We start from the raw sequence: 17,525 nt of genomic DNA on the forward strand, positions 1-17,525 counted from the left end.
ACTCCCATTTCGATCAACCCTATTTGGTGCTATAGCTTGAAGCACCCGGGTCTCAGCTTCTGACCTCAGGCCATTGGAAGGCACCACGATATCACAGGCGCTCTGACAGTGTGGAGGAGGTGAATGCTGCAGCATAGGAAGCAACACTAGTCAAAGTGCAGTATCTTACCCCAGGATAGCCTATACACAAGCCAATTGCACGAGGCCAAGTATGGTGTTTTACCATAGGAAAGGCCATACACTAGCCGAGTGCACGAAGTCAGTTATAGTGTGCCAGCCCAGGGACCTCTGAAATGAAGTGCCAGTGCAAGTTGGTTGTGAGTTCACTCCAGAAGAGGGCAGCATAAGCTATAGTATCTAAGGGACAAAGGCGCTGCGCGACTCCCATCTATTAATTTGTCCTCGTCCCGCATCTAGACTCCCATCAGCCGTCCTGCAGTATGAACCAATTTGGCGCTGATGACGAGCATGGAGCCGACGGTCCCGGAAATGAAAAGCTCAAGCCGTGAATCGCGTGTGCACGTTTCCAAGGTTCTTGTCGAATATTTGCAACACAACCCACATCCAGTTGACGGATGAAGAAATCACGACAAAGTGGCTTCGACTTGCACTCCACCTCTGTCTTCGCGACTTGCTCATGAAATGCACGTCGGTCGTGGATTTACGTTCTGTAGCGTTGCCGAACCATCGCCGAACCATCGCCCGGCCGAGCTCCCCAAGCTCAGGCGTCGCTGCTCGTCCACATCGCGAAGCCACCGCAGTGCCCGCGTCACCAGGTCCAGAGGCTCGTCCCGGCTGCCGAAGCTGCCCCACGTCCCCGCCGTCATGAGCGCGCCGTAAAGAGAGCCAAACCCCCGCAAAGCAGCCCACCATGGCGTACGATTCATCGGCGGGATATGCCGCGCCCGGCGCGAGCAGCTTCCAGGACGGCGATGCGACGCTTCCCATGTTCAACATCGAGCGTGTGTCGCTGCAGTTCTCGGTCGCTTCCGACTTTGTGGCCGCCGCCGTCGCAAACAACGTGCTCGTGCTCGCCCTGTCCACGGGACGCATCCTGCGCATCGACCTGGACAGTCCCGCCGACATCGACGGTTCGGTCGCCCAACGAGCACGCTTGTGGACTTTCTCTGACGTGCGCAGATATCGACCTGCCCAAGAAGACGTCCGAGGTCGGCGTCATCAAGCGCTTGTTCCTCGATCCGTCGGCGTCCCACCTCGTCATCACCACCACCCTCGCCGAGAACTTCTACCTCCACACCCAGTCGCGGACGCCCAAGGCCTTGTCCAGGCTCAAAGGCGTCGCAATCGAAAGCATAGCATGGAACCCCTCCCAGCCCACCGCCTCGACGCGCGAGGTTCTCGTTGGTGCGTCCGACGGAAACGTATATGAAGTCTACATCGAGCCGTCGTCCGAGTTCTATCGCCGGGAAGAGCGCTATCTTAAGGGCGTGTACAAGACCAACGATGGGCCCATCACAGGCCTGTGGACCGACATCGTGCCCGGGAGGAACGACTTGCGACGCGTCATCATCGCAACCCCCTCCACGTTTCTGCATTTCGCCGGCAAGGTGGGGCGCCACGGCCACGAAGGGAGCGGCTCCATCTTCTCCAAGCTCTTCGAAACCGAATCGGCAACGGTGCACGAGATCGCCAACGTCGCCTCCACCGCCACCTCGCTCCTCGCCGTGTCGCCTGAGATCGAAGACATACCCTCGTCCGATCATGCAAACACCGAGAGGATATTTGGGTGGCTGACTTCGCAGGGTGTGCTCCATGGCAAATTGCACTTGGCCTCGGACACTTCTGAGCTGGGCGGGAAAGTGCTTGGCGAGTCGAAGATGCTGCCTAGATCACAGATACCGCCCTCACAAAGCGCCAGCGGGCGCAACAGGCGGACGCAAGAGTCTGTCACTTCCATGATCCTCAGTCAGTGGCACATACTGCAACTGATTGATGGCAGGATAGTGGCCACAAACCGATTGGACGACACCATCGTGCTCGACCAAGTAGTATTGGAGCCCGGCCAGACTGCGGTAGCCCTGGTAGCAGATATCAAGAAGAACACTTACTGGCTCTTTACGAATCAGGACATCTTTGAGGTTGTCATCACAGAAGAGAGCCGAGACGTCTGGAAGATCATGCTCAAGGCGCAGCAATTCGATGCCGCATCGCAATACGCAAAGACAGCGGCGCAAAAGGATGCCGTAGCAACAGCATCAGGCGATTACCTGGTTGGAAAAGGACAATACTCGGAAGCCGCAGCCGTCTATGGCCGAAGCACCAAGCCTTTCGAACAGGTGGCACTGACATTCATCGACAAGGGTGAGCAGGATGCTTTACGCAAGTACTTGCTCACCAAACTTTCCACCTTGAAGAAGTCGTCTACCATGCAGCGAATCATGGTCGCCACGTGGCTCACTGAACTCTACATGGCTAAGCTCAACACCCTGGACGATACCATCACCACCAAGGCAGAGCTTTCCGAGAGCATGAACACCGCTGAGACCCAGGATCAGTTGTCAGTCGTTCGGAAAGAATACCAAGAGTTCGTAACCAAGTACAAGTCTGATCTAGATCGAAAGACAGTCTACGAAATCATCAGTAGTCACGGAAGAGAAGAGGAGCTGTTGTACTTCGCTACAGTGGTCAATGACTACAACTATGTCCTCGCCTACTGGGTCCAACGGGAACGGTGGCGCGAGACTTTGGATGTGCTCAAAAAGCAAACCGATCCCGACGTCTTCTACAAGTACAGCAGTGTACTTATGGCGCAGGTTGCAGTGGATCTCGTCGAGATTATGATGCGACAAACGAATTTGAATGCCCGCAAGCTCATACCCGCCTTCCTTAACTACAACAATATTACCAAGGTCCCGCTAAACCAGAATCAAGCGGTGCGATACCTGCTGTTTGAGATCAACCAGCATCAATCGACAGATGCAGCCGTCCACAATACGCTGATTTCCATTTATGCCTCGCATTTCACAAGCGATGAGTCGGCGCTACTTGCGTATCTCGAAGGGCAATCGATGGCCCATGAGCAGAACTACGACGCTGACTTCGCCCTTCGTCTCTGTATACAGCACAACCGCGTACAGTCTTGCGTTCACATCTACAGCTCCATGGGACAGTATGTGCAAGCTGTCGACTTAGCACTCAAATACGACGAGATCGATCTTGCTAGTAACGTTGCGGACCGCTCCAACACCGAGCCCGCTTTGCGCAAAAAACTATGGTTGGCGATCGCCAAGAAGGTTATTTCGCAGTCATCAGGAATCAAGACGGCTATCGAGTTCCTGCGGAGGGTTGACTTGCTACGGATAGAAGATCTCATTCCGTTTTTCCCGGACTTTGTGATCATCGACGACTTCAAAGAGGAGATCTGCTCTGCGTTGGAAGACTACTCGCGCAAGATTGACGAGCTCAAGCTGGAAATGGACGAGTCGGAAGAGACAGCTGCACACATCAAGACCGACATTAAAGCCCTCGAACAGCGATATGCCATCGTGGAGCCAGGCGAACGGTGTTACGTCTGCGGCTTGCCCCTCCTGGCGCGCCAGTTCTTTGTGTTTCCCTGCCAGCACGCTTTTCATAGCGATTGCCTAGCGAAGAAAGTCGTTGAGCTTGCGGGTATGGCAAAGGGTAAGCGTCTTGGTGAACTGCAAATGGAGGTTAGTAAGGGCACAAGCACAGGTGCCAAAAGGGAGAAGGCCATCAAAGAATTGGATGCCTTGGTTGGGTCGTCTTGGTAAGTTGCTGCCTCTTTTGACCAAGTTTGATGACAGGCTAACGCGTGTCGCAGCGTGCTATGCAGCGAGCTGGCCGTTAAGCTTGTCGACGAGCCGTTTGTATCGGCTACGGACGATAAGAACGAATGGGCATTGTAGAACTGGAGATGTAGGATGCAGATACCACAGCTTCCACGCTATCATGACTACACAGTACCAAAGGCTCACAGCTTGCTGATCGCTGCATTGCACAAGATTCGGGAGCGTGTTTGCGAGCTGGTCAATGAGACTAGCAAAACTGGCCATGCCCCTCTTGTTGTTTATTGCAACTCGGGTCCGCAACACGTGATGTGGACATCATCGTTCCGCAGCAGCTCATTCGTGATTTGTAACCACAGATGCCCCGTATCGTCACCAAAAGCGATACGGAGCTGGTAGTACTCGAATCATTGCCCCGATAGGTGTTTGTGACGTTCTTTGATATTTTTGAAGGATTCCCACCCGCATCAAACCGCGCGTCCTCATGCCCTATCATCCAATGTCTTTGAGGTTCCTGAGTATCAGAGGTTCGCTAACCACTACCGCGGCGAGGCGCAGCAATGTTGATCGCGTCAGGGGTAGCACGTCCCGCTGGCTGATCTGTTCCACACGCGAAGGAGCGAGAAGCAGCACGCTAGGATGCCAAGCTGGGATGAGTACCGCGTCTGCATAATTAACAACAATGGTACCTTTTTGTTCTCAGTTGTTATTCCGTACCGAATATTCTCTCACGACGTTACGACCGGCAGGTGCGATGGGGAAGGAAGTCCAGAGCGATGGACATATCATACGGAAACGAACCTTCACTCGCGTATGAGTATCCGCCGCCTTATTCGCCAGTGCGCGGAGCTGGCGAGGGGAACAACGGACTTTGGGACGAAAAGAAGGACGATGGGATCGTAGTACGCATTGCGAGGACCTGGACGAGAACTGCTACATTTCAAGAAGCTCCCAAGAAGCTTGCTCGAACCACGTCGGATTTCCTTCAGCAACGTACATGGCCCGCCATAAGGGACACGACGACAACGCATGTTACGCCAATGATTGCTTCTGCACCGCGGACGACATGGAGCTTCGTTCGGGACCACGTTTGTCGGCCTATCTGGAACTATCCGCTCAAAGCATCACAGTTCTGGGGCCTGTTGTTGCTTCTCTTCGGCATCATTCCTTTCGCGATATACGGATTGATAGTGGGAGCGCCGTACGGTAGATTCTACTATGGTGCTTTTGCCGCAAAGACCTTGGGGTGTGGTGACGCGTTAGGTGTGCCGCAAAATTCGACCGTGGTGGGAATCGAAGCATTGTTCGTCCTGGACTGGACATTTGGCCAATTCTCATTCTCGCGAGTGAAGACGATTGACGTGGCATGGGACATCTTTGTTGGACGTGGCGTGCAAATGATTTTCTGGGCCATATCCTATCGCGTCTTCTCGGACGCGCTGCTGCGCTTGATCGAGCGGCATCCGGCGTCCTTTGAGACGTTCAAGAGTATCAGTCTCGAGGGTCCTGGTCTCGGCTCTTCCTGCATCCTACTGAAGCAGCTTTTCCGCAACCGGGGTGCACGTACTTGGTTCTTGTTCTTCTACATGCTCCTGGCTTCTTTCTACGTGCTCAGTATCCCGCCACTGCTCGGAGCCATGTCTGGGTACGATAGCACGGCGATTGCCTGGGTCGCAGTCGGCAACGACGACACCATCGTCCCTTCTTCCCAGATCATCCAGAGCTACGCTATACTGGGCGTGCGAAATCAAACGTTTGAGCAGCCCATCTGCGACACCACGACCATGGAGCTGCGCGACTTCTTCTACCACAAAATGGACATTGAAAAATACTGCGACTGCAAGCTACCGAACGGAACCGTTCTACCGTTCCAAGAATGGCAGTACCGATATTACTCGTATAATTACAACAATGAGCCGAATTGGGTTCCACCACAGGGACCGTACCAGTATGAAGATTGCAAAACCCACTTCGACGGCCAGACCGGCGTCTACCTGTCTTCCTGGGGCCAAGACTCGGATTATCCGCGCGCCAAAAACTGGGGCGAATACGCCTGCAACGACACGTTTCCCGTTACCCTTCCAGACGGCCAGACGTACTCCATCTACGACATTAACTACACGGCAAGCGGCTACTGCTTCGGAAACAAAACGTACAAGTACTGGGATCTCGTTGACTCTACGCGCTGTCTGCCTGACACAGCGAATCCGAGCTACCAGTGGGGCTTCTCCTCTGCGATGATAGGCGTTTGCTTCATCATCAACCTGGTGTGGTGTCTCTCGATGTGGGTTGTGTGGCAGGATGCACTGAGGGCGAAGCTGGTGAGGAGAGGGTACCGCATGTCACCGTTGCGAGCGGCTTTTATACTCACAGAGGCGGCGCGCCGGAGAACCGGAGTAAACGGGGTCGAAGGCTTGGTGCTGAGGGATAGAAGGCTTCTGAGGAGGGAGCTGAGGCGAGGAAAGGGGAGAAAGGAAGCGGTGGTCGATAGGGAGGTGTTCGAAGAGGGTGAGGGTGATGATGAGGTGGAGTATGGAAAGGGCAATGCGATCACTATCAAGAGACGGCCTGTCAGAACTAGAAGTAGAGATGATGTGGGAGTGTAAAGTGCAATGGAACATGCTGTCTAATGATTCTCGCCGCTACTTCCATTTCCAAGGCCTATCAGACCTACCCCGTGATTAAGCAATGCAAGCACCCAAAGTGCAAAAATTTCTCAGTTATTGCGGTGTAGTCAAGCGGTTTTACCTGGGACAACCGTTTTTACATGGATCGAATAGTGGTAGCGCTATGGCCAAAAGTGCGCCCCGCACCCAAAAAAATCGCAACGCACTCTTCCCGCACCCCCTTCCCGCACCCAAGGATGCTCAAAAGAGTTCAAAAAGACATATGGACTTGCTGGGAATCGAACCCAGGACCTTTCCCACGCTTCCGCAATGCTGTAGAGCACACAAATGCTAAGGGAAAATTATACCACTAAACCACAAGCCCGAATCGTGCTTCGATGTCCAAGTCGCTAAAATAAAAAATTAAGTGCCGGGATATAATATTTGGATCTCCTTGATCGGTTACCAAAATCATAGATTCAAAGAAAGGCCTCCTTCACGATAGTACTGCAAGGTCAGTCTCTAGAGTGGGAACGTCGAATTTTGGCTTATGACATCCGCTTTATAGAAGAACGAAGTTTGCCGGGTGTGAGCTTGCCAACGCGGTAACCCTTCCGACGGAGGCTTCGCCCGGGGTGTCAGCCCCACCGCAGAGGCTAATCTCCCGTCTACCAATCATGGCTTTTGCTATCAAGCCCATAATAACGCGCCCTTGCTGACGCCAACAGCGCTTACTGTTGGTGGCTGAAATCAGACACGATTTTCGAATTACCACTTCTTGAAAGGCAGAAGAGTATGTTGATCACGTGAAATGCCGAACATTTGCGGAAAACGAAGTGGTTTCCAGATTCGACCGCGACAGGCTTTTCGTCTTTCACTGTCTTCGTTCCGCTTCTGCATCAGGGCCACTATCTAAAAGTTACCGCCGCGCGATACCCATGCCAAGTACAGAAAGTTTCACAGCCACGAGAATGTGGCCGTCAGCCGCTTCTGCGCATTTCGGACTGTAGGCTGCAAATGTAAATAGATGCTGAGCTTGCTAGATTATTGAGTCACTACATAGGCACCATCTTACATAGGTACCATTGGCCCACGGTTGACTTACATATACGATAACTGGATTGTTGACGCGAATACGACTTACATGTACAAGCATATTTAGTGGCTTTGATGCAGGCCCACAGGGCTAGATTCACATTCACTTTGAGGCGCCAAGACCGCTCGCTCGCTTAACGCTTTTTGTCCCTATAGTAGGAGCGCTCTACTACCTTTGTTGCCTTTACTCTATCACTTATTAGTTGGTCTTACAACTTAACATTTTTTATACTTATCTTTCCGACCTCTCTCACATACAAAAACCGTCAGTGTCTCTGCTAACCCTATAATCCTTCTGTCTTAGTACTACGCTAGGCCTCCAAGCGAGGGGACACATTCGGCTACGCAACGAACGAGCAGGACTCGTTGGCAGCCTTGGCATATTGACTTACCCATGCACATCCCTAGAAATCCACTACTCGTACGGCAAGGATTCGGGGAATCTTGGGGTCCACGATGTTCGCTGTGAGCAAAGAGTATAAGAATATGCAAGTCGAACGTCTTCTCTGCTCATCCACCAGCTGCTTTGCAATCCGCCAAGCTCCTTTCCTAAGCCGGATTCTCCTCAGGTTGGTAAATCAGAACCTGTAACAAGGTCTTTTTACTTGGTCATCCAGACTTCTACTAAACATACTTGTAGCAAACCACCACTATGCTCCACCTAACCATTTTCACCGCCATGCTCGCCTTTGGTGCAAGCGTTCTCGCTGCTCCCGCCGCCGAAGCTGCACCTGTTCCGGAAGCCAATCCAGCTCCAACTCCAGAGGCCGCGTCATCACTCGTAGCCCGCACTGGCGAGTATCTCGGCGGCATAGACATGAATACAGCCTGCCGCGAACAATGGTTCCGCTTTGCCTACGCCTACCAAGTGGACAACTCATGCAACGCGTGGAAGTGCGAAGAATACGTAGAGTACGGTGTTTCGGGCCTGTATATTGATGTAAATCGTGCTTGCACAAAGCAGCATGGTGTTTCAGCATATGGTTGGTGTACCACCGGTGCGTGGGGTTGGGGGTGCTATAAAAATTAGAACAAATTAAAATAGATATAGTTATTCGTATAAGGAGCTAGATGACTAAGAATCTTATCTGTTTCATCCTCGGTAAGTGACACATTGGCAGCCAGGTACCAGAAATTCCGCGCACAAAGATGCCGTTCATACATTCCACCATACTTTGTGGCTTTCTAACTTTTGGCCGTTGTCTTTGGTTCCGAAATCCCACGGCCCTCACCCGACTAGCTCGTTTCTTTTTCCACTGCGCCTGCCTTTTTCATCCTCGGTAAGTTACAAACACTGACGAAGCCTTGGCACCCAGGCACCAGTCACAAGCTCCTTTGAGCCTGCGTCCACAAATTTTGCGCGCAAAGATACCGCCCGCACCTACATCGGATAAGTATCGCCTTGCCGTCTCTCCTCAGATTACGCGCACTCAGACATAGGGAGATAATGGGGTGAGGTTACCCCCTCGACTTCCATTGCTCAATTCATAGCTGATTGTCACAGTTACTGTCATTACTATAACATCGCCTGGGATACTCTAGAATGGCAGCTCGTCTGGCCCCAATTACTCGACGACGCCCGGCTCATCCTAGAAGCCTCGGACGTTTTGCTATCGGGACCAACTAACGATGAAGCCTCCATTACACCACCAATTGTCGACGAAGACAAGGGTATCATCTTTAGTGGCTTCGCGGACGACTTCCACGATAATTTTGTCTTTTATAGAGATACACTTGGCTTTGGTCCTTTTGTCAAAACGAATAGGAAGCCGTATGACCTTGCGGTGGCATGTGTACTGTTGAGAGCGTTTCTTCTCGCGCCGGAGTGCGTGCATTTGAAGTATGTTTGTCCTTGGTGTTCTGTAATAGAGAGTTATCTTGTGTGATACAGTTCTGATGGTTACTGGACCGACGAAGAATGGATCGATGCTGTGACCTTGTACAAACAGCTGTGGCCGGACGAACAAATTGAGTGTCCCTGGGGTATTACAAGACAAGCAAGATACCATCTCACCGGAAAAGCCGACAGGCTCATTCACGACGGAGGAACCGCTCAACCAGTGAATCAAAGCGCTCGAGCTTGCGTCGCTGCCACTGCTGTTGACGAAAAAAGTTGCGCAATCCATGGTGAAATAGCTGGACTGGATCGCGCACAGAAGTGGCTAGCTACTTGCGACCAGGACCTCGAGCATGTGGCCTGCGGAGCCGCGCCCATTACGTGGCTTCAGCTACCAGGCGTATCGCTCAAGGTGATCGATGTCGAGCGGGCGTGCATCGTGGAGGCACCGAAACATTGCTTTTTCATGGCATTGACATACGTCTGGGGCAAGATAAATCATCCCAAGCTGACGTCAAAAACCGCAGCCGTGCTGATGCAAGAGGGCGGGCTCGACACAATTTGGTCCGATATACCTATGACAACACGCGACGCGATCTTACTGTGTCGGCGCCTGAAGGACAAGTAAGTCTGGGTTGACGCAATCTGTATTAAACAGGACTCTATCCGGGAGATGAAGATCCAGATCCTGCGGATGAGGCAAATTTACTCAGCGGCGAAGTGTACTATCGCTGCAGTGTCTCTTGGATACATAGCATTGGACCGGGAATGGCGGGCTGGTCAAGGGGAAGAATGCATCATGGAGTTCATGGCTTTGGCGGGGAAGAAGCATGGGAAGTGGGAGGGAGAGTGGGTCATTACGATGCTGATGTCCTTGCAGAGGATGGAGAAGCTGGGTATTCGTGATCATGAGAGGTTGCAGGTTATGGACTGTGATTTTCATGAGACATGGTGGCTTTCGATCGTTTCGGACTGGAAAGGCAATGGGGTGAGCTTCCACCATCCCTTTCTTTTCCGCCAGAACTGCACAGGGAGGTCTCTTGGCGGAGAATGAGAGGCCAGTTTCCATGATCCTGAGCCACCGATGTAGTCTAATTCTGCTCTGATCAGATCCTGAGCTTCCCGAGAGCTGCTCATCCAGGACAGGCCTGGCGACGTGCGTTATCCTTCGAATGTTGAGTCTGTCTCTCCTTTCGTACACCCGTCTTACGTTTGAGCATTGTGTATGTGTAGCATGCGAATCAAAATATGGCTACAGTTAGGTAGAAAATGAGACGAGACCCCTTGAAACCTTCGCGGCTTCGCCTAGGGGTAATTCTACTCACGAAATGGTACAAATGACCATCAGAGTCAAAGCGAACCCATTGCCTCAATAGCTTGGTCCAGGAGGTAAAGATACAGATAGCAAGCGTCAGCGGCTGTTTGTAGCTTTCATCACCGATGCCAAATTTTCTGGGCCATCCACGGCGTATTGGAGTGGCCAGACCACTCCTGTTCAAGTGGAATTCGCAGTCGTTGTCTCAATATGGGAGATACCATGATGTATTACAATGACTCCCGCTCTCATTTATCACCAGAGCCCCGAGGCTAACTCAGCTCACGCCAATCGAGCCCTGTTATACTACTCGTCCCAGAAATCTCTTCCGCCATGTTTATTCCCAACAAATGCTTTCCCCGTTTCAACGATTACCACACCGTTATATATATATAATAACCCTTGTGCTTCAAACTTCCAATCCTCACTGAATGTATCTCCGATGTATGCCTTTCCATTAACATCGACTTTCAGGTCTTGGTGTAGACAATCTGTTACTAGCAGCCGCCAAGGAATCTCGTACAGGACACCAAGTGCGTTAGTCTCCCCAAGCTTGAACGCTTGAATACCCTGGATTTGTGCTATTTCCTGTCTGACGAGAGCGAGTTGCGCCTCGGGCGCGGGGAACAGCTTCTCGGTGCTGTTGAACAGCGACGTAATACTGCCGATTAGGTTTTTAAGCTCGGAGCGAGGTTAGAGAACCCACTGACTCGTCTTTAAAATACTGGCGCCTTTCTGCCGTCCGATTGCTAATTCCTTCATCTTGTTTCGAAGACCAAATGTTGCAGGTTCAGGGCTATGCAGGTTTATTCAGCGCATCTAGGGCAGTCTCCTTCTCGCCAGATGGCAAGACTCTGGCGTCTGCTTCGGACGACGCAACATCAGGCTGTGGGACACTGGTAGCGGGAAGTGTCTATCAATCATCGAGATTGAGCAGTCACTCGATAGCATCTCATTCAACTCTGGTGACAGATGTTTGCATACTAACGTCAGTGTTATCGACATTGGTCCCTTAATAATATGGACTCCAGCATTTTTGATTGCAAGACCTTAAGTCCGAAAGTATGAAAGCATAGGCTTAAATGCAGACGATTTGTGGATAACCTAAAATTCAAGGAATATATTATGGTTACCTTGAGAGTATCGATTATCTTGCTCAGCAGTGTCAGGAAACGCTAATGCTATAGGCAAAGGCCGGGGGAAAGTGTGGATATGTAGGGTTCGTAGTTCTATGTTCTAGGAGTACTGGTATATAAGCGAGAATAGTGTTGTTAACCGCGTTAATAGATGAATGGATCGTGGGTATCGAAGTCGTGGGTTATCAAGTCGTCAAGGGTCTGAGTGAATCCAGACTATAGATTGAGAAACAGGTTACACACGTAAGTTCTTGGCGCAGAATTAGTTACGCCTATCACACCCTTGCGCTCTGGAAGAACCGTGGCTTGGCTCAGCCAGGATGACCGGAGTGTGCGATTTTTCAACGCACGCTCTTCCTGCGGGTTGGGGGCGGGGCACTTTACTGGTAGATGGCTAAGAAAACAAGCCGTGCGTAAGCGACACTCTGCAGTTGTTTCCTGTATCTCGCATAAAAACACACAATAGAACATATACCGACCCCTGCAATGCTCTTCGACTGGGATCGAAGTCAATGAGTATGTATAGCGGAAAGCGGGTGGCACGTCTCTCATAGCTGCGGGTGGGAACCCGGGAGCCCATTGTTTGCAAATTATAATCGAGTGTCTCTGTCAAACTTAACATTATTTGCCTCAGCTGAGAAAGCGTCATCATACTCCGTGCGTTGGCTGACATTTTGTACGGTTGGATTGTTCTTGTTACGAAATGCGAAGAGTTACTTGAGGCTGAGCTCCAGGAGTAAGATGGGGCGTTAGACCTCCTCCGACTCAAATCCGATCCCACCACCAATCAGATATCGCATCGCCTCAAGAACACTGCCATCGCGATCTCCTGAGATGGAAAACTTTTTTTGCCTTCTCTTCATTTCACCGAAAGGCTCGGGACCCACTTGTCTAAGTGCAACCTTGAAGCACTGTGTCAAGTCTCAATAGCATTACTCCCATTTCCATCTAGGCCTGGATATGTAAACTAAGACTCATATTGAGGACTGGGCAGCCCGACCTTTCTTGATCAATTTAGTCCTGAATGGAGATGCATCATATAATAACCTGAAAAATTATTCGAATTATTTGCAGCCGGATTGATAGGCATTTAGCCAATCCAGCGATATTGCTAGAGCGCTACGATACTGTTAGACAAATCGTTTACTCTTCATATGTACTATGTTCTTAGTCAGGAGCAATATGATGCAGCGTTTGATTCTAGAGAATCTTTTCTTAGCACCCTCAAGTCAGCCTTCCCATGTTCTCTTACCAAATTTTACCTACAGAAAGTGAGCCACAGTAAGATGCCAAGACGTGGTGTTGCATTATCAGGCGTAGCATACGGAGTCCGGCAACTTGCCTACCACGATGCGGTTCCTCTACACAGTACCGTAGGGATACCAAGACTATAGAGTCCGACTGATTATTTCGCGACTCCAGAAAAGCAGCTTTTACACCACATGTAACTACTTTTTCCAGTGCACTTCGTTGACATCCACATTCATTCATTTTTTCTTGCGCTGTTGCGCATTCCATTCATTTCGATACATTCAACACACTCTTTCTATCATTATTCGTTGCGAATTGATCAGCGCGTAGAGCATGAGACAATTTATTGTCCCGACAGCCGCGTTCGTCAACGCGCTGGGCGCACTTGCGATCGTCGCTTGCAACCACGAGCACCAGAGCGACAAGCACGTTCCTGGTGAAGATGTCGCCAAGACTATTCGCCATTTCCTTGAAGGACCCGGATTCGAACTATGCAACGATCTTCCGTTCGCCAATGCGAGTGAGGTTTTGTACTATGAATCGCCGCATTACACCTTCCAGATCGATCGCCAGGAGCACACCGATTCGGTTGGGAACTGCAGGGCGGCTTTTCAATCTATCTTGAACGAATGTGTTATTGGCGAGAACGTGCTTGGTGGTGATGCATATGTCAATGATATTGGCTATGAGATCTACCACACTGACTTACGTGAGCGTGATATCGTAGGGGGAGGGGAACTAGACGGGTGGATGGAGAATCTTGAAGGCCGCAGTGTTGACGATGGTGGTGATGATGACGACGACAACGACGAATATGAAGAGAATGATGATGATAATGATGATGATGGAGAAGACGAGGAAGGTCTTGAGCGCCGGGACCTTGACGAGAATCGTGCTGCTGATTTGGAAATTGGCGACGAAGAGGACCTCGAAAGTCGTAGCCTGGCTGCCCGCAAGAGTCGAGGTGGAAGCAGACGTACCAGAACCAGGCCCAGTAGGCCCAAGAAGAAGCCAGCCAAAAAGCCGAAGAAGAAACCAGCAAAGAAACCAGCAAAGAAACCAGCAAAGAAACCAGCAAAGAAACCTGCGAAGAAGCCTGGTAAAAAGCCGGCTAAAAAACCAACCAAGTGCCCCTCTGAGAAGAAGACTAAGCCTGGAAAGGGGGGTAAGGTCCAGCCGCTTGCGCCAGCTGGCAAGACGCCTAGTGGTAAGAAGCAGCCTGCAGCCTGCCAACGTGAGGACAAACTCGATTGCAAGAAGATTCTCAGGAAGGCGAAGGCAAAGAATGCCAGAGAGAATGCCAAGAGCAAGTTACTTTCCCGAGATGTCGACGCTCCCCAGGGCCTCGTAGACAGCTTGATACACTCTTTGACTAGGCGAGGTTCTAAGCCCGGTACGGCATGCAATGAGGGAGCGAACACGTTCAACGCACGATCATATCCAAGTGATGCCAACGCGCGCGCACTGGTATGTACATCCCTTTCCACAGTAATACTCAGAGCTGACTCATAGACAGGCGAACGCTCGCGTTTTTGGTTGGCAGCATCCACAGCAGTGCCAAAACATGGCATGGGGGCATACGCCTGCTTTCCGCAAAGTTCCTACAGCGCTCGGCGGCGACTACGAAGTAGAACACATACTAGAATGGCAGATGGTCACCAAATTCTTCGAATGGCTTGACGAAGAAGAATTTGGCGGTCAGGCCCAGTTCACGGATCCGGATCCAGCCCAAAATGGTGCGAAGATTGACTTTTGCACATACTGGAAGAAGACTTGGACACCGAAATTCACTATCCCTGTCAATGGAAACCGCCGTCTAAATGCAAAAAAACATCTTGCGTGGAGATATCCTGGTGTTGATTTCAGGAATGAGTTTGTGTGGCTGCAGGAAGACATCAACGCACCAGCGAAGCAACAGGTAGAATGAAGCGCATCCTCTCGTAAACCCGGCTGACTATTAATAATAGATGTGGACTCGCAAAACTACAAATCAAATCTACGATCTTACTGAGGCTCGCAGATCAATTAACCGTAACCAGAACGATGCCGCCGTCGAAGCCATCCGAGTCAAGGCACTTCTCGGTGCTCAGAAGTACCATAAGAACCCACTGGTCAAGCAGTACTTCGTCGCGCAAGTGCAGCGAATCAGGGATGCGCTCGATGAAATCGATCAAGCTCTACCCAACCACCCACCTGCAGCTGGGCATACTGCATGGCAGCGACAAGGCCTTCGTAATCTCTGGATTAAGTACATGAATGAGGCCTTTACTCTTGCGAAGAGCCGAACAGACAACACTATGAACACAATGCTAAATGCGCTCGAGAACAAGTGGATTAAGCGCGCCAATACACCAAAGAATGATAACTTCAAGCGAACCATCAGAGCACTGAGGACAGAGTGGAGGAAGGAGAAGCGGTCAGGATGGACCCGTCCTAATTGGTAAACATGAGTGGAGTCATAATTTGCGGAGTGGTGTGGTTTGTCATAGGTTCAATTCAACTACTAGAATTAGTATACATATCGAGTTATACATCTCGCTAGTTTTTCTTCCTCCCTTTTATGAGGGGTGCGGCGGCTGGGAAGCCAGTGCTAAGAAGCTGGCTCTCGAAGCGCTCGAATTCGTACCGATCAGAAATTGTATAGTCATGTTCCCAATATTCAGCAATGTCTTCTCCGTGTTTGTCTTTCCCAATCTGTCTCAACATCTCATGAGTCGCCTTGTCGGGGCGCCAGTTCGCTACTTGCCACCAGAGTTGACGATTGCCCTCAACCTGGTGGCCTCGACAGTCCATGAACCCCTCGGTGTCTGGACTAGTGTAGACTAGCCCCCAGACGTTATTGGTATAGACGCCCTTCTTCTTCTTATACTCTCCCATAGCATTACTACGAACTGGTGCCCATAGTATTGCCTGCTTCAAACGGGGCATAAAAGAGGTGGCTCGAGCAAAAGATTGCAGAAGTGGAACAAGCGTTTCATCGTTGGGTACCGTACGTTCCTTCTGGTGAATGAAGTTAGCCCAATCGACCTCATCGCAATGACGGAGGTTCGTGCGATCCAATTCGGTTTCAGCATAAGGAGGATAGTCGGTTTCTTTTATTTCGTATCCTTGCTTGCTCCCACCCTTGTCTGAGAAGTTGAAATACCAATCACCAGATGGGCTCACAATCTGGAACATGACGTGTAGAGTTTGCAGGTTTGGCCAGAATTGAGAAGCACCCTCGGCGGGCCAGAATAGAGTAGGATCTATCAGAGCTATGACGCTGAAGCGACGTAATTGATATGACAGTACGCGTAGGCTGGAGCTGAGTGGATCGTGTCTCGCTGGCGAAACAAGATCGGGAAATGGCTCGCGTTGCTCAAATGCTACAGCTAGCGGGGCTAGGAAGTTGAGTCGAGCAACGCGTAAACCTGATATATGTGCAACATCGAGGATCCGAGCAAAGTCATGGCGTGAGTCTCGCCGTGGGCCAGCCCAGTCCTTCGTGATATATCGCTGCCGATAGTCCTCGTTGCAATCCAGCCATTCGTCACCGCCAATACTGCAATGCAAAGCTGCAAGGTTGGGAAATTTATTGGACAGATCAACCATCATGCGCAAATCAATTTTCCAAAGGGACACGGGGCCGTATTCAACATCAAAGGAGACTTTCATGCCATTCTCAATACGGAGTGCATATATCGATGTGAGATCAGGCAAAGACTCAGGTTCAAGGAGATGAACTCTCCAGCTAACGTAGGCTCGTTGGATGGAATAATTCCCTTGATCGATGTGACGTGTCGGTGTATAGAGTGTAAGCTTGACCTTGCCGTGGGCTTTTTCGGAACGTGCAATATCTTCCGTCTCCTTGACAATTGAAAAAAGGAACTTGATCTGGTCCGTAAAGCTTTCATCGGCCTCCCGTAAATCCTCCTCGGAGTCGCGTACCGGATGGCCATCAGGGTGGGCTTCCCAATCAACCTTTTGATCCAATGCCGGGATAGTTGATCTGAAGGTGAGATGCTGGAGATAGCCAAGGCGCCGGCCCCCAAACGTGTTTACAAACCGGCGGGCGGTCTCTTTGTTCAGCTCGAAATCACTGAAAGCGCCTGAGTACTTCTCGGCCGCGACTTGGAACGCAGGTGACACGGTGAGCGTATGTTTCAGGTCTTCAGGACCGAGATAGCTACTGATATGGTCGACTAGCTCCTGTGGTAAGTTGTCCATGGTATTGCGATTCCAGAGGCAGTCCGTGGAGGCAGCTGCGATAAGCGAATACTTGAACTCGAGAAACTGCCGCATATATCGGGTCTGCTTCTGTAATAAAGCTTAAACAACTTTAAGAAAAGAACTTGGAGTCGGCGGGATCGTTCAAATGGCTGTATCGTGGGTCGGCATCAATTTGGCTTGCCTTCGTTACGCAATAACAAACTTAGGCTAACCCACTTTTGGAAGTCGGTGTACATCGCCGAAATCCGTAGCAAGGGTGTCGCGTACACTTAGGCAATCCCGAGGTATTCTATCTCGCGATCAACTTTT

General features: G+C 50.8%; 5 protein-coding genes and 1 non-coding gene across 6 annotated transcripts; 4 read left to right on the forward strand and 2 right to left on the reverse strand.

Annotated features, from left to right (window-relative positions):
- The first annotated feature begins 547 nt into the window (after positions 1-547).
- Positions 548-4,143, forward strand: CC84DRAFT_1163996 (uncharacterized protein). The gene is made up of 3 exons (XM_018178387.1): positions 548-1,091; positions 1,141-3,748; positions 3,803-4,143. The coding sequence occupies exons 1-3, from the start codon at positions 872-874 to the stop codon at positions 3,885-3,887; spliced, it is 2,913 nt and encodes a 970-aa protein (XP_018035828.1). The 5' UTR covers positions 548-871; the 3' UTR covers positions 3,888-4,143.
- A 49-nt stretch (positions 4,144-4,192) lies between these two features.
- On the forward strand, positions 4,193-6,464 carry CC84DRAFT_1163997 (uncharacterized protein). Its single transcript, XM_018178388.1, has one exon. The coding sequence runs from the start codon at positions 4,544-4,546 to the stop codon at positions 6,371-6,373; it is 1,830 nt and encodes a 609-aa protein (XP_018035829.1). The 5' UTR covers positions 4,193-4,543; the 3' UTR covers positions 6,374-6,464.
- A 193-nt stretch (positions 6,465-6,657) lies between these two features.
- Positions 6,658-6,758, reverse strand: CC84DRAFT_t50. Its single transcript has one exon. It is a non-coding gene; the product is annotated as a tRNA-Ala (tRNA).
- Positions 6,759-8,147: 1,389 nt separating this feature from the next.
- Positions 8,148-9,933, forward strand: CC84DRAFT_1216813 (uncharacterized protein; the record flags this gene model as incomplete). The annotated part of the gene is made up of 3 exons (XM_018182840.1): positions 8,148-8,380; positions 8,973-9,308; positions 9,360-9,933. The coding sequence occupies 3 exons, from the start codon at positions 8,148-8,150 to the stop codon at positions 9,931-9,933; spliced, it is 1,143 nt and encodes a 380-aa protein (XP_018035830.1).
- A 3,407-nt stretch (positions 9,934-13,340) lies between these two features.
- On the forward strand, positions 13,341-15,451 carry CC84DRAFT_1216814 (uncharacterized protein; the record flags this gene model as incomplete). The annotated part of the gene is made up of 3 exons (XM_018182841.1): positions 13,341-14,474; positions 14,524-14,925; positions 14,975-15,451. The coding sequence occupies 3 exons, from the start codon at positions 13,341-13,343 to the stop codon at positions 15,449-15,451; spliced, it is 2,013 nt and encodes a 670-aa protein (XP_018035831.1).
- A 94-nt stretch (positions 15,452-15,545) lies between these two features.
- CC84DRAFT_1090745 (uncharacterized protein) lies at positions 15,546-17,213 on the reverse strand (the record flags this gene model as incomplete). Its single annotated transcript, XM_018174369.1, has 1 exon — positions 15,546-17,213. One exon carries the CDS (start codon positions 17,211-17,213, stop codon positions 15,546-15,548), a length of 1,668 nt encoding a protein of 555 aa, XP_018035832.1.
- Between the last annotated feature and the right edge of the window lie 312 nt (positions 17,214-17,525).

The sequence above is a fragment of the Paraphaeosphaeria sporulosa genome (assembly GCF_001642045.1).
Source record: "Paraphaeosphaeria sporulosa strain AP3s5-JAC2a unplaced genomic scaffold CC84scaffold_5, whole genome shotgun sequence".
In the NCBI taxonomy this organism is placed as follows: Eukaryota; Fungi; Ascomycota; class Dothideomycetes; order Pleosporales; family Didymosphaeriaceae; genus Paraphaeosphaeria; species Paraphaeosphaeria sporulosa.

Excerpts from the sequence above, each read along its gene's own strand:
- CC84DRAFT_1163996 (XM_018178387.1), top strand. The coding sequence starts at position 872 with ATGGCGTACGATTCATCGGCGGGATATGCCGCGCCCGGCGCGAGCAGC. Across the intron at positions 1,092-1,140 it reads CAGTCCCGCCGACATCGACG|ATATCGACCTGCCCAAGAAG; the intron begins GTTCGGTCGCCC and ends TGACGTGCGCAG. Across the intron at positions 3,749-3,802 it reads GCCTTGGTTGGGTCGTCTTG|CGTGCTATGCAGCGAGCTGG; the intron begins GTAAGTTGCTGC and ends CGCGTGTCGCAG.
- CC84DRAFT_1163997 (XM_018178388.1), top strand. The coding sequence starts at position 4,544 with ATGGACATATCATACGGAAACGAACCTTCACTCGCGTATGAGTATCCG.